The 26,535-nt window shown below is 42.1% G+C and overlaps 1 protein-coding gene across 5 annotated transcripts in view; it reads right to left on the bottom strand.

Annotated features, from left to right (window-relative positions):
* Positions 1-561: 561 nt before the first annotated feature.
* Positions 562-26,535, bottom strand: part of gclc (glutamate-cysteine ligase, catalytic subunit) — an 84,156-nt gene continuing 58,182 nt past the window's right edge. For 4 of the 5 annotated variants that reach the window (XM_073056730.1, XM_073056732.1, XM_073056729.1 and 1 more), the window contains 5 exons: positions 25,598-25,702; positions 12,763-12,844; positions 8,680-8,783; positions 3,977-4,097; positions 562-2,400 (listed from right to left, as the gene is read on the bottom strand). In XM_073056730.1, coding sequence (XP_072912831.1) covers positions 2,192-2,400; positions 3,977-4,097; positions 8,680-8,783; positions 12,763-12,844; positions 25,598-25,702 — 621 coding nt within the window. In that variant the 3' untranslated portion in view covers positions 562-2,191. The remainder of the gene's footprint in view (positions 2,401-3,976; positions 4,098-8,679; positions 8,784-12,762; positions 12,845-25,597; positions 25,703-26,535) is intronic. The other variant, XR_012100279.1, reaches the window with a different exon arrangement.

Genomic DNA, 26,535 nt, shown 5'->3' with positions numbered 1-26,535 from the left:
CCCAGAAACCTGTCTCAAAATGTTCAATTCCTGCCACTGCCTAGAAGGTCTTTGTACATACTACCCGTGACTGCACTGTTCTCCACCAGGTGCCCCAGTTTCCTCTCATGTTCAGCTTAGTCATAGCCATGCTATGTTGATGCCAGAAGCATTGTGATACTTGCAGATGGGCCCAAGTACATCCTCAGACAGTGTTGGTCATTGATGCAAACACCACATTTCACTGTATTTTCAATGTCCATCTGACAAATAAAGCTAATCTTCTTTAATCCTTTAAACCAAAAGCATCAGTGTATGTTATCAAGTGGATGAGAAAATTTGAAATAGCATGTGATAAGGAAAGCAGCTGTGTGGGAATCCCAACATAAACTGTTCCCCAAAAGTTACATGATGGAAGTTCAATGAACTACTGATTCATTCTCTAAAAGTAGCACCGCACACACCTAATAATAGACATCATGATACTCTTTTGAGATTACCAGCACACTGCTTTAGAGAAAAGTTCAGTTGAACAAGGATTTCTGAAAATATAACCAGAAAAATGGACTGCAATATAAGAACTTTAAGAAACAAAATTTATTCAATAACTCTATGCACAAGAGCCGATAACATGTATAATAATCATTGATTCGTGCCTGGTAGATTTTATTTTTTTTTTTAAATTTAGAGATACAGTACAGAACAGGCCCTTCTGGTCCAGCAACCCACCTATTTAACAATACCCTAATTATGGTACAATTTATAATGACCACTATCGCATTGGTCTATCTTCTCCACACTCTCTTCTCAGTACTGCCATCCAGTTGGGTCCAGTACAAGAGCCCCAGTACCCACAACACCAGATTCAGAAACTTATTACCTTTCAACCATCAGGCTCTTGAATGAAGAAGGAATAACTCACTCCATCATTGAACTGCTCCCACAGCCTATAGACTCTTTCAAGGACTCATGCTCTTGATATTTAATGCCCAGTCATTTATTATTTTTTCCCTCCATTCTTTCATATTTTCACAGTTTATCTTTTGATTATTTGTCCATGCTGTTAGGGGTATTTTTCCTTGATTCTAGTGTGTTTCTTGTATTAACTGTGAATGCCTGCAAGAAGATGGATCTCATAATTGTATATGGTGACATATGTACTTTGATAGTCAATTTACTTCAGACATTGAAAACCATGCAGTCACGGACAGAATGTAGAAACTCCTTAGAGACAGTGCTGGGTATTGAACTCCGAACTGTGGAACTGTAATAGCGCGCACTAGTTGCTATTCTACTGTGGCACCCCCGGAGCATTTTAGATCTCAAGACTAAACTGCGATCTATTAAGCCAATACAGTATTGTTGGGGGGGGGGGGGGGGGATGCTGTTTGACATAATTTAATGTATTCCAAATACCTTTCAAAGCAATTTACTTGATGGGTAACAGCAAGGAGACTATATTTAGCAGATAACTGAGCATTCGTCCTAGAGAGCAAATATTTCCAAGTGCAAATAATCAACATGGAAAAACACTCAACTAGCAAAAATTAATTTCCATGGAAGGAAGAAGTTATGTCAGTACAGCAGCTATTCCAGCTTCCACACCCACAGTAAATTTATTAAGATGAAGCTTACAATTCCATCTCCTTGATTGGCTTTATTTTTCTCACTGAAATTCCTCCCTAAAACAATGCAATCAAAAACAAGGTATTTCATCTATCCTTTGCCAAGGCCTGTCCATTAAACTAGTTTACAAACCATTGCATTTTTGGTGAATATTTCACACAATATGGCTACAGGAACATTTAAGTTAGTGGATTTCTTTTAGTTAAAACATTCAATATAAACATCTTACAAGTTTCATTATTTGTTCAGACATGATCCAACAGCTTAATTTGGGATATTTACAGTCAAGAGCAATGGAATTGGTGATAAGAAAATTATATATAAAGTACAATTCTCCATTTGTATCTACAGCAGAATTTGTGCAACAACCCATGTTAGTGATATTAAAATACACTTATCTAAAAAACGGTATGTACATATTGCTTCGACGTTACCTACCAAATGTAATGCAGAAATCTGCACTGATTAAACAATCAATAAAGACTTAATTTACATGGTTGGCCCTGCTTATTAGTTTGCTGACATTCTTGGTCTCTGCGCCCTGCAAAAATCTGTACCATTAACAAAAGTAGACAACACCATGATATTAAACAGTGCTGTGCTTGCTATCCGAATGTTTCGGTTTACTGACCACTTCTCCAAGCAGCTTTGGACAGTCATGCAAACCCTTTGCAATTTGGTCACATTTCATAATTAGGTCATAGTTGATTTTGTCAGTCACAATACAGTCTTGCTTGTAGTCAGGATGATGAGCAACAAAGTTCCTTAACCAACATGCTGCAGTCATCAGTTCTCCTGTAACAATTAAACAAAAGTGAAAGCTTTTAAAATTATGTGCCCCACCCCCAATGAACTTACATACTAGATTATTTTGGGTCAAATTTATGAAAAAAATGGTCAAGAACGTGCTAGTGTGGCTGCACTTAGAGTATTGCATAAAAGTTTGGTTATCCTGTCATAGGAGAGACTCATTCAACTGGAAAGAGTGCAGACAAAATTTACAAGAATGCAGCCAGTACTTGGGTGACTGAGTTGAACAGGTTAGGAGTTTATTCCTAGGGTCACAGGAGAGTGAGGGGTTAATTTATAGAGGTGTACAAAATGATCAGAGGCATCAATTGGGTGAATACAGATTCTTTTACCCAGTAAAGAGGAACTAAAAATTAGAGGGCGTAGGTTTAAGAGGTGAGATGTGAAATATTTTTTAAAAAGGGACCCAAGGGGCAACTTCTTTACGCAGAAGCAGGTGGGTTTATGAAATAAGCTGCCAGAGAAGTTGACTGAGGTACAATAACAACAGTTAAAAGATATTTGCTCAAGTACATGGATAGAAGGGGGTTTAGAGGGATGTGGACAGATAGGATTAACATGATGGGCACCATGGTTACGTGGATGAGTTCAGTTGAAGGACTTGGTTTCTTTGCTGTATTTGTCTGTGAGAAGCAAAGCAGCAGATGGTTTATACTCTCATGAGTAAACCATGAATGATTTACACACTACAATGATTTTTGTCCTTTCTCCACCCAATGCACTAGGACATTTGGCCTCAGCAGCAGAGATAAGAAAAAATGTGCAGCTGAAGAGTTTTGTCTCTCTACCAGGCATCTCCAGACAAGATGGAAACTGGTTTTGATGGAAAATAGGGCAATTTTGGGTACAACTTCACTGCACTAAGAATGTGTCAGGAATGTGGCAGCCTTGACAATTCAGGCTAAACCATCTATTAGGATTGGAAAAAGCTGCAAAGTTGTAAGCTCAGCCTGATCCATCATGGGCATTAGCCTCCCCAGCATAGCACACATCTTCAAAAGATGATGCCTCAAACAGGCAGCATCCAACATGAAGGACCTTCGACACCTAGTTCATGCCCTGTTCTTATTACTACCATCAGTGAGGAGGTACAGAAGCCTGAAGATACACATTCAATGTCTTAGAAACAGCTTCTTCACTTCTCATAAGATTTCAGAATAGTCCATGAACCCACGAATACCACCTCAGTATTTTAACTCTGTTTGCTCTACTTATATTTTGATTATTGTACTGACAGTAAAAATTGCATATTGCATTGTACTGCTGCCACAAAACAGCAAGTATCACGACATGTGATAATAAATCCGATTCTGATGTGGTTCCAATGTAGTCTGCTCTCAGCTGTGTTTAGCTAAGGACGTTAAGTTTTTAAGATTATAATTGCCTTAATTCTGCTAAGTGTTTTATCCACTTGTTTTGTGCTAATTATAGATTGATTATACAATTGCCAAAAGCAGAATACTTCGGAAATTTTGTCATCAAGCACAGAATTTTCCAGATAAAAGCAAAAGGACTCAATTCAAGGTTGATACATCAATTTAATATAAAGTTGGAAGCTTACCTGAAGCTCTCTTTCGGATCAGCTTGAGGTAGTTTAAAATGCTACACCGCGTATCAACATCTACCTCCATGTTCTCAAGGTAACAGTTTATAATTGGAATCAAACCTGGGAAAACTCCTTCCTGCAATACAGAGCAGAACAGGAGGTAGAAACCAGTGAATGTGAACATATTCTGGCAAAAGGTTTGGTCTTGCATACAAATAAACATCTAGCAAGAGATCATGCGATACTCGAGTACTTTGTAATATTAATTCACTAACATTTTTACTAGTTGTGATGAGAAAACAGCCTAATTCTGAGTGACCTATACAGCACACTGAACACAGGATGAACTTGTATACAAAAATAAATATATCTTTTAAATTAAACAAAATAATTATCCATTTAAATTAATGTTTTCTGCACTAAACAATGAATGCACCTACCAGAAATGATCCTGCTAGCCTGAATAGGTCATTGAGCAAGACAGCAAGAATCTTGGTGCTTTACAATACTCCATTTCCCTGCCTTTGCTTAAATCCATAGTAAGCCTGTCCTACATCTACAGTATGGCCTGTCAACAATGGATTAAGGAATTTCCACAGTTCTATTACTATGTGAAAGAATGTTATTTCATTAAAATGATCAATTTCTATTTTTCATACTATCTGTACTTAACCTCAAATTCAGTCTCCTACAATGACAGTAATTCAAACCCAGGCCATTCAATAGCTCCTTGAAATTTAAAACTGAAGCAAATTCATCCCATTGTTTGTCAGAGGTAGGATATCTTTCCCAAGATACACGTCCAAAACTGAATGCTCTAGTCTGGTTGGCATCTGAACAAGGCTCTATTTGTACTCTATCTAATGCCTCTATTTGTACTCCAGGTCCTTTGTGATTAAAAACCATCCCATGTGAATCAATAATCATTTTTCTACATTGTTTTTAAAAAAAAAGAGTAAATATTTGGAAACCCAAATTACTTGGCCTCTATAAACCTTCCATTTAGGAAACACAGTCAATCTATATTTTAAAATCAAAGAATACCACATTGTTCTCCACAATGAGTACATTGCCATAGCATTATCCACTCACAATACACACTTGCAACTTCCTGTTCCAATCTGTAATACCGTACGCATTTCCTAATATGTTGATACAACTCTCATAAGTATAGCAAGAAGGCTCTCAAATCTCAGACAAACATTAACAATGTTTGCTTCCCACACAATTCTAAAGTTCAAAAATAAATTCAAAATTTCTTATCAAAGTTCATATGTCACCATTTACAACCCTGAGATTCATTTTCTTGTGGGCATACTCCATAAGAGAATAACCATTATGGAAATCAATTAAAGATCACACCAACTTGGTCGTTCAATCAGTATGCAAAAGACAACAAACTGTGCAAATAAATAATAATAAATAACTAATAAATATTGCAAACACAAGATGAAGAGTCTTTGAAAATGAGTCCACAGGTTGTAGGAATATTTCAACGATGGGGCAACTGAAGTTAAGTGAAGTTATCCCCTTTGGTTCAAGGCCTGAGGCTCCTGTACTTTCCTGATCTTCCTGAAAAGAGAGCATGGCCTGGTTGGTTTGGGGTGGGGGGGGGGGGGTGGTCCCTGATGATGGATGCTGCTTTCCTGCAACAATACCGTGTGTAGATGTGCTCAATGGTGTAGAGGGCTATACACATGATGGACTGGGCTGTATCTACTACTTCTGTAGGATTACCTGTTCAAGGGCATTGGTGTTTCAAATAACAGGCTGTGATGCAGCCTGTCAATATATTCTCCACTACATATCTATAGAAGTTTAAGGTTTCAAGTGTCATGCCAAATCTTCGCACATTCCTAAGGAAGTAGAGACACTGCCAAGCTTTCTTTGTAATTGCACTTACCTGCTGAGCCCAGGACAGATCCTCTAAAATAATAACATCAAGGAATTCAGAGTCACTAACCCTCTCCACCTCGATTCCTCCAATGAGCACTGCCTCATAGACCTTTGGTTTCTTCCTCTTGAAGTCAGTAATCAGTTCCTTATTCTTGCTGATGTTGAGTAAGAGATTGTTATGGCACAACTCAGCCAGCTTTTCAATCTCCATCTAAATACTGATTCATCACATTTGATTCAGCCTATAACAGTGGCGTCATCAGCAAACTTAAGTATGGCACTGGAACTGTACTTAGCTACACAGTCATAAGTGTAAAGCGAGCAGAGCAGGGGGCTAAGCACACAGCCCTGTGATGCACCTGTGCTGATGGAGTTTGTGGAGCTATGGTCTATCCAAACTGACTGGGATCTGCAAATGACGAATTGAGGATCCAATTGCACCAAGGAGGTATTGAGGCTAAGGTCTGGAAGCTTATTGATTGGTTTTGTGGGGATGATTATATTGAATGCTGAGCTGCAGTTGACAAAGAGCATCTTGATGCATGCATCCTTGCTGTCAAGATGTTTCAGAGTTGCTGGAAGAGTCGAAGTGCTCAGTAAGAGTATGTTAGTTTGTATATCCCTTCTTTGATGCTTTACAATTTCAGTGCAATTAGTTGCATTCCATTTCCTCTAGGTTGCTAAAGGTGCTAGTTACTACCTTTAACTTTACACTCATCTTTTCTTCCAAGCATAATTAAATACCTAAAGAGTGGAAGTCCCACTTCTGTAACTAAGTGCCCTTGGGAATATCTCAACTTTTTTAGCGTTAAGCTCAGTTTAACCGATTTAACCTCTGAAGTTGGTCTTATTTCATCTTAAAGCCTTTACCACATGCTCACCATTTACAAATTGCTTTCAGAAGTTACTACTTCTAGCCAGCACTTATAAAACTATTAGAGCAAATGAGAGAACACGTCATTTTTGGAAAACCAGAGTAGCGCACACAAAATACTGAAGGATCTCAGCAGGTCAAGCAGCAACAACGGAAAGGAATTAACAGTTGATGCTTTGAGCCAAGAGCTTCAACAGATCCTAAAGAAGGATCTCTCCTCAAAACAGCAACTGTTTATTCTTTTCCGTAGATGCTGCCTGGCCTGCCGAGATCCTCTAACATTTTGTACATTTTAGAAGTTTGTTGTTTCTATGGTTTGAGCCATTGTACTTATCAATCTGTTGAACCTACTGTGTGCTTCTTTTGTATATGGCATAGCTGTCATGAGATTCAAATATCACCTGCAATCCAGAATCAGTTACAATTCTATAATACCAGTACTTCCACCATGTGTACCCCTTACTGCCACAGCATGGTCATTCAGCAATAATTTTACTTCTCTCCTTAACTAAAACAAAGACTTTTTAAAGGGCTGAGTGCCAAGGTCACATTCTTTCTCTGCTTTTAACCCCTTCTCTAATTGCTACAATACTGCATGCTTTAAGCAGAACCTTTTGTATTAAATTTGAACATAGAAGATTATGGAATTTATTGCCACAGACAGCTGTGGAGGCCAAGTCACTTGGTGTACTTAAAACAAAGGTTGATAGGTTCTGATTAGTCAGGTGTCAAAGGTTATGCGAAGGCAGAAGAATGGGGGTTGAGTGGGATAATAAGCCAGCCATAATAGAATTGCAGGGCAGACTAGATGGGCTGAATGACAATCTTGCTTCTGTCTCACAACACAGTACAGGCACTTTGGCCCATGATGTTGTACTGTCCTTTTAAGCCACTTTAAGATCAATCTAACCCTTCCCTCCTATATAGCCCTCCATTTTTATATCCATGTGCCTATCTAAGGGTTTCTATCTGGCCCTTTTCTTAAATATTTGTAGGGTTTTGCAGAATGCAAAGCAGAAGAAAATATCTCAGACGATCTTTCACTCTGTAAAGATCATGTGATCTCTCAATACAGACAGGCTTCAGAAATTAAATTTACTGTTTCTCTAGAACCATTGAGAGAGCTTGAGCCCAGTCAACATTTCAGGCCAATCCTGAAAAATATTCTTGGCCTGAAACATCAATTGTTTATTCCTTTCCTCTGCATAGATGCTCCTTGATCTGCTGAGTTCCAACATTTTGTGTTTATTGCTGTTCTTGATCTCACATAATGACAATTTATGTTTAGAATTTTAACAATCTGCTTTCAAAAGAATTTTATTTGACTGCACACTAAAAAAATGCTGCTGCGGCTTAAAGAAAATTCTTAAAGGCAGCCAAGGACTCCAAGCAAAAGCCTGTCCAAAGGAAACAATGCTGACTTCGATCTGCTACTTGATGCATCATAATTTTCACTTCTGATTTTTGAATGTTGTTCAACTGCCATACAATAAAAGAATCATCAGTTTTTAGCTGGATTCACTTCTTACCTCACAACAGCAGAATTGCTGTGTACATCAGAGGAAGCGAGGGAAATACCGAGTTATATCATTTTGGAAGAATCAAAAATAAAGTTTAGAACAGGTGTTTAATGACTTATACAACCTTCTTACTGACAGAATGATCTATTACTCCCATCACTGCACTGTAAACACTTCAAACCACTTTTTATAATGCTGATTACATTGTATGTACATGCTGGTATCTAGGTAATTATGCACATTTTATTTCATATCCAACTTTAACCCCTTAACTTTTAAAAAAATATATGCAATGTTACTCTTTATAGTTGTTGAACTTCTTGTTGCATGCCCTGACTAACACATCACAGCAAATTCCTAATACGTAAATGGCAAATAAAGTTGATCTTTTTTAGCATTTTTGCAAATGGACAAGTATTTTCACGTACCTTGCCATTAATGATAGTGTCTACGCTCATTAATGTATACTCCTCAGAATCTGAATCAACGCCATTCTGTGCACAAGCACAGCCATCAACAACTGGGTTTCCAGCTAGCAGGAAAAGACAATTTAAAATAAAGCTTTAAGTTTATTCAAGCCAATACATTATTCACGTCTAATGAAAGCAATCCGAGAGTGAAGAGTAGTCCACCTCACAACTGAGATAATGACAGTAGCATCCAAGCTTTCAGATAGGCACATGAAAATGTAGGGAATACAGACACATGGATCATGTGTGTGGAAGTTACAATAAGGCAAGGGTTAACAATGTCCAGGCATTTGTAGATCGCAGACAGAGTGTAGACAACTTTCTTAGAGAAGGACGGAATTGAACTGACGCCGAGTTGTAATAGTGTTGCGCTAACAGCGATGTTGTCGTGGCGTGACAGCGGAATCTTGCCCTGCTATGTGTAAACAGGAAGCACTCAGGCAATTTTCCACAGTTGGGAAGACACTAAAGTTGTAATTATATAGAAACTTTTCTAGCCTGAAGCATGATTGGCTCTGGAGCACAAGGCTTCAGTACTGCAGCAGGAATTCTACCTGGAAACTTCATTACCTCTTACCAAGATGTGCAGCAAATCCATCGGAATGAAAAGTGGTGGAAATCTTAGGTGAATAATGGTAACTCATCCATCATCTGCCTAAACAGAGCCTAATGCTTGCCCATCTAAGGATGAGTTGTTCAACCACTGGGTTTCTGAATCAGTATGGATAACTTCATTCACTAATACTTTGAACTGACTTTACAACCTACAAACTCACTTTCAAAGACTTTTTATAAATCACGATCTCAGTATCATTTTCTATTTGCACAATTTGTCTTATTTTTGCATTTTGGCTGTTTGTCAGTCTTTGCTTATGCCCACTCACTGGCAACAACTTAATGCATAAAATCATGCAGACATGGTCAAGAGGTTCACCAGAATGGGGAAGAAATATGATCCTAGTGATTTTGACCATAGAATAATTGTTGGTGTCACACAGGATAGTCTGAATAGCTCTGAAACTACTAATGTCCTGGGAGCTTCATGAACAATAGTCTCTTGATAACATGTGCAGCAGATCCAACTGCATGAAAATTAGTGGAAATCTCAGGAGAATAATGGTAAATTATCCAACATCTCCCTAAACAGAACCTAATCCTTACGATAATGCTACAAAAAAAACCAGAAAACATCCAGTGGCAGCAGTTCGGTAGGTGAAAATACATTGTTAATGAGAGAGACCAGAGGACAATGGCCAAACTGATTCAAGCATCAGGAAGGTTACAGTAACTCAAATATTCACGTTACAGCAGTGGTGTGCAGAAGAGCATCTCTGAATACAGATGTCAAACTTTGAAGTGGATGGGCTACAACAGCAAAAGATCATACTGGGTTCCATTCCTGTACAAAGTCAGATGTATCAGTATTACAATGGAGTAAAGGGAATTACTAAGGCACATGACAGGAGTTGGCCATAATTGACTGGAAAAACACTGGCAAGAATGATGGCAGAGCAGCAACGGCTGAAATTTCTGGAAGCAATTCAGAAGGCATAGGATCTATATACATCCTAAAGAGGAAGTAGTATTCTAAAGGAAAGATTGCAACCATGGCTAAGAGAAGTCATAGCCAACATAAAAGCCAAAGAGAGTATATAATGAAACAAAAATTAGTGGGAAGTTAGAGGATTGGGAAGATTCTAAAAAAAATAATAATAATCAACAGAAGGCAACTAAGAAGTCATTGAGGAATACTGAAGTAAGCTAGTTAATAATAGTAATGAGGGACAAGAAAATGGCAGACAAACTGATTAAATATTTTGCATCACTCTTCACTGTGGAAGATATTAGCAGTATGGTTGAAGTTCCAGGAGTCATAAACGTGTGTCAAGTTACTATAACTAGAGAGGTGGTTCTTGGGAAAGTGGAAGGTCTTGAGGTAGACATGTTACCTGGATCAGATGGTATACATCCTAGGGTTCTGAAGGAGGTAGCTGAAGAGGGCATGGAAGCATCAATAGATTCTGGAAAATTGCAAATGTCATTCCACTCTTCAAGAAAGAAGCACAAGAAAGGAAACTATAGGCCAGTTAATGTGACCTCACTGGTTAGGAAGATGTTGGAGTAGATTATTAAGGATTAAGTCTCAGGATACTAGGAGGCACAAGATAAAGTAGGCCTTAGTCAGCATGGTTTCCTCAATGGAAACCAAATCTGACAAATCCGTTGAAATTCTTTGAAGAAATAACAAGCAGGATAGACAAAAGAGAATTGGTTGATGTTGTGTACTTGGGATGTTCAAAAGATCTTTGACAATGTGCCAGATATGAGGCTGCTTAACATGCTAAGAGCCCATGGAAGATTCCAGCATGGAGAAAGCAGTGGCTGATTGACAGGAGAAGAGAGGGAATAAAGGGAGCCTTTTCTGGTTGGCTGCCAGTGACTAGTGGTGCTCCACAGGGGGCTGTGTCGGGACAGATTCTTTTAACGTTATATGTCAATAATTTGGATGATGGAATTGATGGTTTTGTTGCAAAGTTTGTAGACGATATGAAGATAGGTGGAGGGGCAAGTTAGTTTGTGGAAGTAGAGAGGTTACAAGAGGACCTCTCGAGTGAGAGTAAGTGTTCAGCACGGACTAGAAGGGCCGAGATGGCCTGTTTCCGTGCCTTAATTGTTATATGGTTATATGTTATATGATTAGGATAATGGGCAAAGAAATGCCTGATGGAATGGTTGTCTGGAAGTTTATGGTTATGCACTTCAATAGAAGAACTTAAAGGTTGACAATTTTCTAAAAGGAGACGAAATTTTAAAACTGAGCCGCAAAGAGACTGGGGAGTCCTTGAACAGGGTTTCTAAAGGTACATTTGCAGACGGAGTCTGTGGTAAGCCAGGCAAATGCAATGTTAGCAGTCATTTCAAAAGAACTAGAATATAAAAGCAAAGATATAATCTTAAGACTTGATAAAGCACTGGTGAGGCCTCACTTGGGAGTTTAGAGAGCAGTTTTGGGCCCCTCATCTTAGAAAGAGTGTGCTGAAACTGGAGAGGTTCAAGAAAATGATTCCAGGAATGAATGGCATATCTCATATGAAGAACGTTTGTTGGCTCTGGCCCTATATTCACTGAAATTCAGAAGAATGAGGGCTGATCTCATTGAAACCTATCGAATGGTGAATGGCCTTGATTTCCTATGGTGGTAATGTCTAAGACCAGAGGACACAGCCTCATAATAGAGGGGCATCCTTTTAGAATGGAGATGAGGAAGAATTTCTTTAGCCAGAGTGGTGAATCTGCCCCAGGCAGCTGTGCAGACCAAGTATTTATGTATTTTTAAGACAGAAGTTGAGGGGAAAATTGGATCAGCCATGATGAAATGGTGAAGCAGACTCGATGGGCAAAATGGTCCAATTCTGCTTCTATATCTTACGGTCTTATAAGAGGCTAATGCATGTATTGTTTTTTCATAAATTCTATTGCATTTGATCTTCCTGAGAAATGAATGCAAGAAAACAAATCTCAAGGTAGCAACACACACAAAATGCTGGTGGAAAGCAGCAGGCCAGTAAAGAAACCAATTCTTAGTTAAACTTGTTTTTTTTTCCAAACTCCTCCTGCCCCACATCTAAGCAAAAGCCATATAAAACAAATTTCGAGCAACACACACAAAATGCTGGAGACTATCACCTCCCAGCTTCTTCCTCTCTCACCCGCATCTGGCTTCACCCATCATCTTCCAGTTTGAACTCCTTAACACCTTCTTGCATTTTTTCCCTTCCTTTCCAGTCCTGATGAAGAGTTTCAACTCTTCATTCCTCTCCACAGAAGCTGCCTGACCTGCTATGTTCCTCCAGCATTGTATTCGCTGCTCTGAATTTTCAGCATCTGCAGAATCTCAGGTTTAAAACAAATTGATCCACCAACTGCAGTTTGTAAGAAAGTTAGTTTGATATTTACTGGAACATTATTACTTAGAGATGTCTAGAAAATAGATTGTTGAACTGAAATGCATAAATGAATGAAGTAGCTTCTGAATATTACCTTTGTAGATGTCCTTCCTGAAGTAGAACATTCCCTGACGAACAGCATCGCGCTTTTGAGCCACAATCAGGTTCTCATCCACCTAATCAAGTAAAAGTACGTCCACACTGATTTTAGCATTCATGTTTTATGGAAGGCAATAATATGATTTTATTAGAGTTTGCTAATGAAATTTAACAGACCCCACACAAAATGCTGGAGGAACTCAGCAGATCAGGCATCATCTATGGAGGGGAATAAACAGTTGATGTTTCAGGCTGAGACCTGTCATCAGGACTGCAAAGGACGAATGCAGAAGCCAAAATATGAAGGTGGGGAAGGAGGAGGAGGACAAGCTGGCAGGTGATAGATGAGACCAGGTGAGGGGGGGGGGGGGGGAGAAAGGTAGGTGGGTGGAGGGGAGAAGAAGAAATAAACTGAGAAGTGATAGGTGGAAAAGGTAGAGGGCTGAAGAAGGAATCTGATAGGAGGGGAGAGTACACCATGGAAGAAAGGAAGCAAGGAAGGGTACCAGAGGAAAATGATGGGCAGGCAAGAAGAAAATGTGCAAGGGGGGAGCCAGAATGGGAGAGAAAACAAAATGGTGAATCCATAGATGCTGCCTGACCAGCTGAGTTCTTCCTGCATTTTGTGTGTGTAGTTCAAGATCTGAATCTGCTTACGTGCTTATGTCTAACACACTCCAACATTTATAGATAATGCAAAATAATATCCAGCTACTTTTAAAATGATAGCATCTTGGAAACCTTTATCCTGCTGAAACATTGTTTCAATAACTACAATTGGATGCAAAGTAAGCATACTAGACAATGGACAGAATAGCCTGCTCTTAATTTCAAACTACTGTATCAAGACTAAATGAGCATTTTAAGAAAAAAAATTCCTTTAAGACAGCTGAACAATTCAGGAATGCTTGAAGTTTTGCTTAGCTGACTTCTGGTGAATTTGGCAGAAAACAGCAAATTAGTTTGTAAATAAAATGGAACAGAGCAGCATACAATTTTTTTTCTCAATTTCAAAATACCAGCCTTGTGTTTCCATTGGAATATGACAATATATTCCTTAAATTTCCATGAACTGACCAAACCAAAATGTGCCAAAAATTCAGTCTGGAGTTTAGCTATCTGGCACTTAGCCCCTGGTAGTGTCACCCATGGCAGTAAGGTCAAAGGTAAGGTTCCAGATAAAGAGCGAGCTAACCAAGATCCCAAAAGGTGGAGCTAGCAAAAGATGATGACACATCACAACAGCACACAATGGACCCTGACCCTGATCTGTCAAGTACTTTATTGTGGCTGTTCATGCATTAGTCTCCCCATGTTAAATAGTTATGAATAAACATTCTCCATCAAGGAAATCCCTGATTGGCCTCTACAGCCTCCCAAGGACCTACTAACAGACAAACTCTTTGGAAAACGTACTTGACTCAAGTGATGGCACTACTAAACCATCAAGCTGAAACAGAGACAAAAGCAGGTAAATAGCACTGAGTTCCATAACAGACAAGATATCACAACTGATGAATAGTCTCAAAAGCTTCAATCATTTTTCTAGTGAAAAAGATGCAAATGCCAATAGTGGCAACAATTGACAACTAAGTTTTAATTCCAGACCATAAAACCATTTGCAATGAATGTACTTTGTAGAAATAAGATAGAGTTGAAGACCTGCAGGACAGCTAAAGCCAAAAAGAGTAATTTCATCATATTCAAACTACTTTCAGGAGGACTCCAATATCAGGGCATACTCAGAACTCAGCTGGTATCAGACAGTAGATCTCTGGGCTATTGAATAACATTCCTACTATTACCTTATCACATTCTAAATTTAAGTTTTTAGATACACACCATTATAATAATATTTCCAACTAAGTTAATTGAAAATGAGTGCAGGCTGCAGGGCCTGGCAAGTGAGAAGGAAGTTCAGGATAATCACCCAGTGAACCAGATATTGAACCTTCAGGATTTCTGAACCACCACACAGCAGACTATCAAAGTTTTACCGCAACTGGTGGAGCTGAAAGCTTGCCCTTATTGCACCAACTGTTCAAGCTACAAACTGACCCAAGAGGCGCACAATTCAGCTGATAAACTGAACAAATGAGAGTTTCAAAAATGACATAAATTAATAACAAAAGTACAGATGACAAAAGATTAAGGAGTTCACTGAAAGTCCTTAAACTTCTGAAAAAGCTGCTGTTATTACTGGGGTGAACAGATGAATTTCCATTCAAGTCAATTTACTTCTATTTGCAAGTATCACCAACTAAATGGTACTTGATCTGAAGTGTTTGATGTTGAACATTCCTTAATCAGGTCTTATTCTTACAAAAGGTACCAATTAACTGCAGCAGCACGCATATCCAGTCTTTATGATCCTTTAATGTCAGATTCTAGTTCTATTTGAAAATAGCATTCATTACAGTCGAGCAGCCTTTAAACTTGGCTCATCTGAATACAGTAGTTCTATTATTCTTTGGATGGATCATCACAGGGCTGTGGAAATGTAGTGAAAAAAATGGCACTTTGTCTGTAACAAAATGAAACCTGTATTGCTAATGTTTGTGCAACATTATGCTAATAGAACCAGAGTCCTTGACAAACTGTAGACCAGCAGGTCTATTATTAGAAAAATGCCAACTATACTGATTAAGCAGGACAAAATACATCCTTCCCTTGAAAAGTGTGGGTAACTATACGTGTGTATAAAGGAGTGAATATGCTGTTTCTTTTGAAGCCATCACCAGCTCTTGTGCAGTGCTAGTTTTCCCTTGCTGTAAGTAAAATAAACACGCTTATGATTGATCCATTCTGAGTTAATTATTGTTCGTTATAATACATAGCAAAAAGATGTGACAGAACTTGGAGGTTCCACCAAGATTGCATGTTTAGGTGCTGGAGCGAACCAAGAGGGATTCTGGTGACTACCTGCTGCTGGGGAAACTCCAGCAGAAGCAAAATCACCAATAAGTATATTTGCTTTTTGCTCTGTGGTCTTTCCAGTAGAGTAGCAAATACCCTGCCCTGCTTCCATTCTATAAACTGCGATCTGTGCTATTGTCTATTGAGTGGATCAGTTTTTCTCAAGTGATTCCGGTGCTTTCGGCATGGCAACCAGAAACAGATAGGTATCAATTAGATTTCACTGGTTCGGGCATCAGGGACACCCAAAATCTGGTCTCAGGGGTGCATCGGCAAGAGTGGATTTGTGGAAACTGAGCTCATAAGTTTAATCCCTACAGGATGCAGTAGTGAACCAAAGATAAAGTATAAAAATAAAGAGAAAGAGAGACTAGAAATTGGTAATAATGGGACACCAGCATGGTATATGTTAAAAAATTATGGGAAGGGATTGGTGGAAAAATTGTCTTGGTGGGTTAAATGGACAATGCAATCTGTTTCTGGAGGATACAGGAACCAGCCATTCTATAATGTAAGAGGACAACCATACTACAAAGTCTGGTGAGGATAATATTTGTGTGACCAGAATAAGGGGAGAGCTTATTAATGTCCTAAAATCAGACGTGGGAGTTAACGTAACAGACCAAGATTTATATCATACCTTTCTATTTTCTCTGGATGTGCCTGCAAACTTATGTGGAAAAGGTTTATTGTGCAAAATGCGAGCTATTACCTGCACTCCTGGAAGACTTGCTGTGCATTTCCCAGAGAACCATTGTGGACTATACTTCAGTAGCAGTCAACCTATTTTGTATAAGTGGCAGTTACTCATTCCCACCTGTCAAGGAGTTTGGAACCTTTTTGTAAGAGAGCTTGAAAGCCTCTGGTGATTTCCCTTTTCTGTTTCAATCTACAATTTGGTAAGTGCCACTTATCTTCACTGCACGGCTTATTATGACTCGGCTGAAAATGACCATTTTATGCATCAGAAATCGTACATCTACAATCAGTAAAGAAATTGTTCTATACACTTTTCAAATATATGTGGGTGATTCTGGTTTTGCAGCGTCAATGTGACTCCCCCAGAGGTTCAGCAGATGATTTCAGATCAGGAGAACCGGAAACCCCACCCGACTCTAGCAGTTTCCAGAGGTAGGGTGGCAAAGGACTTTGATTAATGGTCAAGGGTTTGTGAAGATTGTCACAACAGGAGGCCCTGGAAATGACTGGATGGAATTTATTGTGATTGGAAAGACACAAAAGCTTTCTTTTATGGCTGCCTAGTACACTAGGAGCAGAGACAAGCTTTGAACAGGGAAGCTGTAGGAGGGTTGTTGTTCAGTGCTGATGTGGACATTTACTCTCCAAAGTACCACCATAACTTCAAGCTTTCTTGCCAAATGAAACAGGTAAAATGCTCACAGCTGAGCTGCATAAAGTGACCATCAACCCAAAAGCTCCACTACCCTCTTTCCCCAGAGGCTGAAGAGGGGATTGATAGATAATACAAATTAAACATGGTCTGCCCGTTTTATCACAAGCTACAAATCAATATTGTGAACAAAGCATGACATGTATTTTACAAAATTCAGGGAAGCTAGTGAAAGTGGAAGGATCTCATCCACCACTGTCTGATGGACTATTCGTGCATTTCAAAAGGATTTTGTAGAATTACCTTTGTGTGAAGGATGTAAACAGTATTGGTCATTATTGTTTTTTCACGATGGGTTGAAGCATTTCCTTGTAGAAAAAATGATGCAGTTGCAGTAGCTAAATAGGATGATAATAAAGTAGTATACAAGGCCTTATAGATGGATCAACATTTCCTTCGTAGCTACCATCCTCAGCTGGCAAGCTTAGTAAAGATGAATAGAATGATTAAAAACAAGTTCAGTAAGATGTGTGAGCAAACTGTATTGAGACGGGAACAAGTATTACTTTAGTGTAGTGGTCGCCAACCCGTCGATCTCGATCGACTGATCAATCTTTGAGACTTTCCCAGTAGATCCGGAAAAAAAAAGAAAAATAAATACACAAATACTATTGAGAAATTGTTTTCGGGTTGCGGGGTTTTCGTTCTGTTCTTTCTGCCCAGTGCGTATAGCATTGGTCCCCCGCACTACACAGTCTACTTCAGTGGTCCCCAACCACTGGGCCGCGAGGAAACAATATGAGTCAGTTGCACCTTTCCTCATTCCCTGTCACAGCCACTGTTGAACTTGAACCCACACAAGGTCATCAGTCGCCTAAATGCGCGGCCGGTGGGAAGTGCCGAACCTACTGGTCCAGAGCGCGGCCGGCAGGCGCAGGCCTCTCGCTCTTCTGACTCAGTTGGTCGCTCTGTCCGGACTGCAACCGCCGCGGCCCTGGCACGGGGACCTCCGGCCCTGACCTTGTCCTCTCACCCCACCCATGACCAGCCTCACCTGGCCAGGGCGTCTGGCAGGCAGAGGCTGGAGGTCGGGCCTGGAGGCTGTCTAATGAGGCAATGAGGCCCTCAAAACTACTTTGGTACCTTGAGTCCAAGCACCCTGCACTTAAAGATGAAACCGTTGAGTTTTTTCCACGGAAAAAAGACGTGAGCAGAGCGGGACAGCAGCTAAGTGCCGAGAGCTGCGAAGGCCGTGTTTAACACCCCCCCAACCCCCGTTGGCCGGTCCGCAAGAATATTGTCAATATTAAACCGGTCCACGGTGCAAAAAAAAGAGTGGGTACCCTGGTGCTTATGCATTATTTCTACTTCCGGGTGGCAGGGTTTTACTTCCGGTCTTTTCTGCCCCAGTGCGCATGCATGTGACTAATCAATTTGGAATCGATCTCGCCTTTCACTAAGGCCGAGGTAGTGGATCTTGGGCTTAAATAGGTTGGTGACCACTACTTTAGTGCTCATGACCATTAGGGCCACAGCCAATAGGACTACTGGATTGTAGCCCCACAAAATCATAATGGGCCAGCCATTGTGTTATGTTTGATGCACCACTCGGAGTTAAGCAAATGGACACACACAGTTTGGATGAGAGCATGCTGGCCTATTGTGTATCCTTGACAAAAAGTATCAACAAGTCATCAACAGGTGAAGGAAGAACAACTGACTGCCAATGGTGTAGAGCCTGTAGATTAGGTGGTGTCTGGGTGTTTAAGAGGAAGAATTGTTTGCAAACTTGGTTTGAAGGACCATGCCAAGTAATACTGGTGACTAATATAGCTTTGAAGGCAAGAGAGAAATTATCATGGATACACACTTTGCAATATAAGAAGGCTCCTGAACTATCGCAGGCATAAGGCTTGTGTTGGCATTAACGTGAATAAGAGGAATAATTCTTGGTGATCTCCTGTGAACATTCAAAAAAAAAACAGTAATACATGTGTTATGAATATGCCAACAGAACAAATGTCTTTAGTTGCTGGATGTGCATGGGGATTCCTGCCCACTCAGAATCCAAGCTCCCTTACTCCCCATTTTATTTATATAACATGAATGTTACTGACGGATAATGAGGGTTCTCCATATTTGGTTCTTCAGATTTTGGTATACTGAAAAGAATGGGGTTTGGAGTACATGTACAGGAATAACCTGGGGACAAGTGGAGCTGAATGGATAATCCTGAATCGTTCCAGGACAGACACCAATTGCCATTACGAGTGGTTTAATGGATGGTATGTTCCCCCCTTTAAGCTCGATTGGTGAGCCACAAGAAGTATAGGGACCAGATTTCTTAGATTAAACTGTGATGCACCATCAATAACTTTCTGAGACGTGAGGCGAGATATCGGGTTTTATTGACTGGAAGAAAGAACAAGCAGTAGTTGACCACCATACTACATCCTGGAGACTGAGGGCAGGGCTCAGGCCTCAATCGCCTTTATACTGGGGTCTGTGGGAGGAGCCACAGGAGCAGTCAGCGGGTGGGGGGGGGGGGGGGGCATGTCCAGACAGGTATATGTAGTTCACCACATTCACCCCCCCTTTGTTTTAAAAGAGAGTCCCCATGGGGCAAAGTTTCTTACAAGTATATTTACAGGTTAAGTCTATCAGGTGGTCGAATCTGTCACTGCGATCTACGTAGCACCGGCTGTGATTCCACAGGTGCCAGTGGTGATTGCACCAGAGACGGTGGTTGTGCTGGTTCCGGCCTAACTGGAGGTGTCAGCCCACTAGGCGTCAGTGATCCCTCATGCATGTGTGAGGCACCTGGTATATGCGCGTGCGAGACGCCCGGTATAGGAGTGTCGTGTGGAGTCTGTGTAGGGCTCGGTGTGTGCGGTGTCACCTCGGGTACAGGGTTCATAGTTACCGTGGAGTGTTTGGGGTAGTGGTCTGCTGCTCCTGTGGGCGCCAGGTCGTGGATGGAGACCATGTCCTCCCGCCCATCAGGTAAGACCACGTAAGCATACTGGGGGTTCGCATGTAGAAGGTGAACCCTCTCGACCAGCGGGGAGTATTTATTGCTCCTCACATGTTTCTGGAGCAGCACTGGCCCTGGGGATGTCAGCCAAGCTGGTTAGGGTGGTCCCAGTGGCAGACTTCCTGGGAAAAGAGAATAGGCGCTCGTGAGGGGTGGCATTGGTGGACGTACATAACAGGGAGCGGATAGAGTGGAGTGCCTCGGGGAGGACCTCCTGCCATCAAGAGACTGGCAACCCTTTTGACTTAAGGGCTAAAAGTGTGGCCTTCCACACTGTGGCATTCTCCCTCTCCACCTGTCCATTTCCCCGGGGATTATAGCTCATGGTCCGACTAGTAGCAATGCCCCTAGCCAGCAGGTACTGGCGCAGCTCGTCACTCATAAAGGAGGACCCTCTATCACTGTGGATATAGCAGGGATATCTGAACAGAGTGAGAAGCTGGCGCAGGGCTTTTATGACGGACGTGGCAGTGGTGTCGGGGCAGGGGATGGCAAAGGGGAACTGCGAGTACTCGGCGATAATGTTGAGAAAGGAGACATTGCGGTCAGTGGAGGGAAGGGGGCCCTTAAAGTCAACACTCAGTTGCTCAAAGGGGCGGGTGGCCTTGATAAGTTGCGCCTTGTCAGAACGGTAGAAGTGCGGTTTGCACTCAGTGCAGACTTGGCAGTCCCTGGTCATTGTCCTGATGTCCTGAAGGGAGTACGGCAGGTTCCGGGCTTTCACGAAATGGTAAAATCAGGTGACCCCCGGGTGGCAAAGATGTGCATGGAGGGCGTATAGCTGGTCCAGCTGTGCGCTGGCACACGCTCCCCGGGATAGGGCATCAGGGGGCTCATTGAGCCTTCCAGGCCGGTACAGGATATCATAGTTGTAGGTGGAGAGTTTGATTCTCCATCGCAAAATTTTATCATTTTTGATTTTGCCCCGCTGTTGGTTGCTGAACATGAACGCAACTGAGCGCTGGTCGGTCAGCAATGTGAACCTTTTGCCGGCGAGATAGTGCCTCCAGTGCCTAACAGCTTCCACTATGGCCTGGGCTTCTTTCTCCACCGCGGAGTGCCGAATTTCAGGGCCTTGAAAGGTATGAGAAAAGAATGCTACTGGCCTGCCTGCCTGATTGAGGGTAGCAGCCAGCGCGAAATCGGAGGCGTCACTCTCTACTTGGAAGGGAATGGTCTCGTCCACCACATGCATTGTTGCTTTGGCAATGTCTCCTTTAATGCAGCTGAAGGCCGCACAGGCCTCGGCAGAGAGGGGAAAAGTGGTAGACTTGACCAGGGGGCGGGCCTTGTCTGTGTAATGGGGGACCCATTGGGCGTAATAGGAAAAGAAGCCCAGGCACCGTCTGAGGGCTTTGAGGGTGGTGGGAAGAGGGAGTTCTAACAGGGGACGCATATGGTTGGGATCAGGGCCAATGACCCCATTTTCCACGACATACCCAAGGAAAGTGAGTCGGGTGGTTCCAAACACACACTTGTCCCTATTATAAGTAAGGTTCAGGGCTTTGGCCACTTGGAAAAATCGTTGGAGGTTGGCATTGTGATCCAGTCAGTCGTGACCACAGATGGTGATGTTATCCAGATAGGGAAATGTGGCCTTCAGTTGCCACTGGTCCACAATCCGGTCCATTTCCCTCTGGAAGACAGAGACACCATTTGTGACACCGAATGGGACACGCAGGAAGTGATAGAGACAGCCGCCCGCCTCGAAGGCAGTGTAGGGGCGGTCCTCTGGGTGGATAGGGAGCTGGTGATAAACGGATTTCAGATCTATTGTCGAGTACACCTTGTACTGAGCTATCTGGTTGACCATATCCGTGATGCGGGGTAGGGGGTACGCGTCAAGCTGCGTGAACCTATTGATGGTTTGGCTATAGCCCACGACCATCCTATTTTTCTGCCCGGTTCGAACAACAACCACCTGGGCCCTCCAAGGACTTGTGCTTGGCTCAATGATCCCCTCCCTGAGCAGCTGCTGCACCTCTGACTGAATGAAGGCCCTGTCCCCCACGCTGTACCTCCTGCTTTTAGTTGCCACAGGTTTACAATCGGGGGTCAGGTTGGCGAAGAGCAGAGGGGAAGGGATCTTGAGGGTGGAGAGGCTGCAAGTGGTGTCAGTAGCGCAGCTGTCGGCATGGTGCTGGGTGGGATGTGTGGGTCGGTGTGTGTGTGTGTGTGGTCAGTAGCGGGGTATATGACGAAGTCCCACAAAACTGAGGATTCCTGACAGTGAGTGGTGGGAGGGGCCCGTCATATGCCATAGTCACACTTACGAGGTGGCTCTGGAAGTCCAGCCCCAATAGCACAGGCGCGCATAGTTGAGGCATGACCAGTAGCGCAAAGTTCCGATATTCCGTGCCCTGCACCACCAATGTCACTACACAACCCACCCGGATGTCTGTAGAATAGACCCAGAAGCCATGGTGACCCTCTGGCTTAACGGCCGTGTCATGAGTCCGCAGCGTTGCACCGTGTCCGGGTCAATAAAACTCTCAGTCCTGCCCCGTGTCAAACAGGCAGCTAGTCCTGTGCCCCTCCACCAGGATGTCCATCATTGACCTTGCAAGCTGGTGTGGGGCGCTTTGGTCGAGGGTTACGGAGGCCAGAGTTGAATTGCCGTCTTGGTGCCCGGTAAGCACCGGTGGGTCGGGGGCGGGGCGTGTTGGCGCCGACAAAGATGGCCGCCCCCATCCGGGCAGGCAAGATGGCGGCCCCCATGCCTCACACGCAGCGCTGCCCAACCCCGCTCGTGGTTTAGACTTACAGACCTTGGCGAAATGGCCCTTCTTCCCGCAGCTGGAACAGGTCGCTTCTCGGGCCGGGCAGCGTTTTCGGGGGTGCTTTTCGAGTCCGCAGAAGAAACATTGCGCGGGCTTGCGACTGGCAGCAGCTGTGGTCGGGTTCGGGGAGTTCGTGGAATCGCGACTGGCAGCGGCGTTGAAGAATTTGCTCGCGGGAATCAGCAGTGGCAGGGTCTGAGGTGTCCACAGAACCGGCGGGGGATCGCGCGGCTGGACAGCTTCAGCATTGTGCAGAGCAGCCTCCAGCGTGTCGGCCGTCTTGATCGTCGAGCGTAAAGTAAGATCAGCATTTTCCAGCAGCCGCTGGTGCACATACACTGACCTGATCCCCGTAACAAACGCGTCTCTTACCAGGAGCTCCGAATGCTACTCCGCCGTCAGAGCTTTGCAGTCGCAAGTTCGCACGAGTGTCTGTAGGGCTCGGAGAAACACGGCGCTCGACTCTCCACCCTGCTGTCGCTGCGTAGCTAAGCGATGTCTTGCGTAGACGGTGTTCACCGGCCGCAGGTACTGTCTTTTGAGGGCGTCCAGTGCCCCTTGGTAGGTTGGCAGGTCTCTGATAAGTGAATAAACTTTCGGGGTGACCCTCAAGAGGAGAATTCTGTGCATAACAGTGGGCTCAGTCGCACTAACCTCCTCCACGTATGATTGGAAGCATGCAAGCCAGAGTTCAAAGAGCTGCTTCAGGGGCTTGGGGGTCCAAGTCCAATTTTTCCGGACGTAAAATACTTTCCATGTTTTAAAACTTCCAGTCAATAAAATTGATGCACCATCAATAACTCTGTGAGACGTGAGGCAAGATATCGGCTTTTATTGACTGGAAGAAAGAACAAGCAGTAGTTGACCACCATACTACATCCTGGAGACTGAGGGTAGGGCTCAGGCCTCAATCACCTTTATACCGGGGTCTGTGAGAGGAGCCACGGTCAGTGGGAGGAGCCACAGGGGCAGTCAGCGGGGGGGAGGGGGGGGGCGTGTCCAGACAGGTATATGTAGTTCACCACAAACTGTCCAGTGCAATAGCTGAGGTCACTGATCTGGTAACATGTAACTGCAGCTGGAAAGGCAAGAATGCTGTACTTGCATACCTGACAAATCAGAAACTAGAACTAACCTGGCAAATCATATACAAGAAGCTACCAAAAGGATTAAGAAAATATGGGATCAGTTTCACAACTATTTCACTCCAAGAGGTGGATGGTGACCATTCAGGGCCCTAGAAAGATGGTGGGCAACTATTCTGCATTATGGTATAACTATTAGTATTAATAATGGCTGTTAGTCTTCTACTATTCTTTTTAAATTATAGGTTGAAGGAGTGAATATTAAGGAAAGGAATGGGTACTCACTAAGATGGATGGATGCAAGGAGAATTTTGAGTAGGGCTTTGAAATTGCACTATTGCTTTATATACATATATGCACATTTCAATTACTGTAATGCTCACATGAAATGAGAAAAGGAGGGACTGTGGAAATGCACTTAAATGTAGTAACAAAATTGCATTGTAACAAAAATGGAACCTGTATTGTACCAGACTGTTTGTTATAAGATGTAGTGAAAAGGTGCTCAATAGGGTGTCAAAATCCTCCAGGTTCTGACATTCCTCCTCCCTTGATTATTAGTTGATTACTTCCACCTGTATCTAGTTTCAGTTACCAATACACCTATGCCTTATTTTGTTTCTTTATTTAAGTTCTCTCCATTTAGTTTGTCTTTGCTCAATCTCAAGACTTCCTATCCTGTATGTGGTGATTCTTGAAGTCCCTATAAATTAATCCTCTAAAGATTCTTCGTTCAACTCCATCCTCATCTCTGATCTCCTCTGCACTTGGATCCACCTGGTCTGCGTCTCTCCTGATAGTCTATGGGTTAAAGATACTAAACTTCACCATAATTACCCTGGTTCAACCCAGCCTGGCAACCATCCCTTGCTACAAATTCTGATAGGTATCTGCATCATTATTCCAAATCCTCTTCAATACAAACTGTAAACAGAGGGCAGCTAAATTTCCTCTATGTATTTTAATACTAAAAGGTTAGATATGACTCAATATAGACAGAAAAATATTTTAATTCTCGATTAAGAAAACAAACTGCATTTTCCCAAATTTTCCATCTTTTAAGTTTACTTGCCACATTCCAAATTACATTTAACAACAAAGCAGCTTTTGAATACAAAACTAAATTTGATGGGAGAAGGGCTGGGAAATGGAGCACCACTCCTCAATCTCTGCATTGACCTTTTTCCCTAAAGATTCTTTCCTTTTGGTTGAAGATAACATATAATTGGCCTTCAGAAAGTAAGTGGAAAGGAAATGGAAAATTTCCAATGAAGACAGTAAAGAACAATACTCCATTGTGGCTGTATTATGTAAAGGCAAAATCTGCGAGGAAACTGGAGCACCCAGAGGAAACCTGGGAGAACCTACAAACTCTTTTCAGACAATAGTGAAACTGAACCTGGGTCACTGGCTCTGTAACAGTGCTACATGAACCAGTACACTACCTTGCCGGCAAAGATGCTGAAGAGAATCTACACTTGTTAAAAATGTTATAATATTTAACTTCTTAGTTAAATAGTCAAAAGACCTAGTTTTATTTCAATATTTCAAGGGACCACACCATTTTTATTACATGATTACATTTGACCTGCCTTAAAACAAATGCCCATTGCTAACTTAATAAAGTATTTTGAAAGCCAACGTTTTCAGGATCTGATACTTACTTTTGAGAGTGGAACAAGAAAATCTAATTTATAGGAAAGTATCACTCTGGTTAGCAGCACAACAAAGACCACATAAGCAGAATTCTCGAAGTCTGTTAACTGGACCTGTGAACAATTAAATTTGAAAAGCATTAGTGTTTGCAGAGATTTAAACAGCCAATTTGCTTTTGTTTGGGTTACTCTAGGAGAGTAACAATTTATTCTTTTTCTTTTTAAAGAAATTGTGCTTGCACATAGGGAAGCCATCATAATACATGCAGGCCATAAAAAGCAGAATACATGCAGTGCATTCAAGTTTCAGCAATTACAGAACACTTAAACTCAACATTTTGAATCGATGGATAATTTATTGCAGTGTGGTATGTGCCAGCATTGTACAGAGAGTGATTCAAATGAAGGACTTCTGTTTGCTTAAGGAGGATTCCAGTATTCATCAACCTCACAGTGATAGGAAAGGTAGTTGTGGGGAGAACACTAACAATTTCCATTGATGCAAAGGCCAGCAATGGGATCATTTTAAAATAATTTGAGTTTTATTGGAATAAAGCAACACACAAAATGCTGAAGGAACTCAACAGGTTCGGAAGCATCATGGAGAGAAATAAACAGGTGACCATTCATCAGGATTCGAAATTAGCCCAGAATGCCAGCTGTTTATTCCTAGATAGGCATGTGGGCCAAGTGGGAGGGAAGCTTTAGATGAATCTTACAATAGGTTGAAAGGTCAGCACAACATGTGGGCCAAAGGGCCTATAGAGGGTTGCAGGGTTCTATGAATCAATCCGGGAAACTCTCAATGCATTGCTTCTGTTGCAAGTTTATCATCCAGTAGGACTTTAATAAAGGTGCCAAAGCAAATTTAAGCTGAAGGATTTTGGAAGTGGCACGACTAAATAGACTGACATGTTATGAAGACTGGTTAACAGACAGAAAACACT

The sequence above is a fragment of the Hemitrygon akajei genome, chromosome 9 (genome assembly GCF_048418815.1).
Source record: "Hemitrygon akajei chromosome 9, sHemAka1.3, whole genome shotgun sequence".
Taxonomy (NCBI): domain Eukaryota; kingdom Metazoa; phylum Chordata; class Chondrichthyes; order Myliobatiformes; family Dasyatidae; genus Hemitrygon; species Hemitrygon akajei.
Note: the sequence above shows the minus strand (reverse complement) of the source record. Positions and strands in the feature narration are given on the sequence as shown.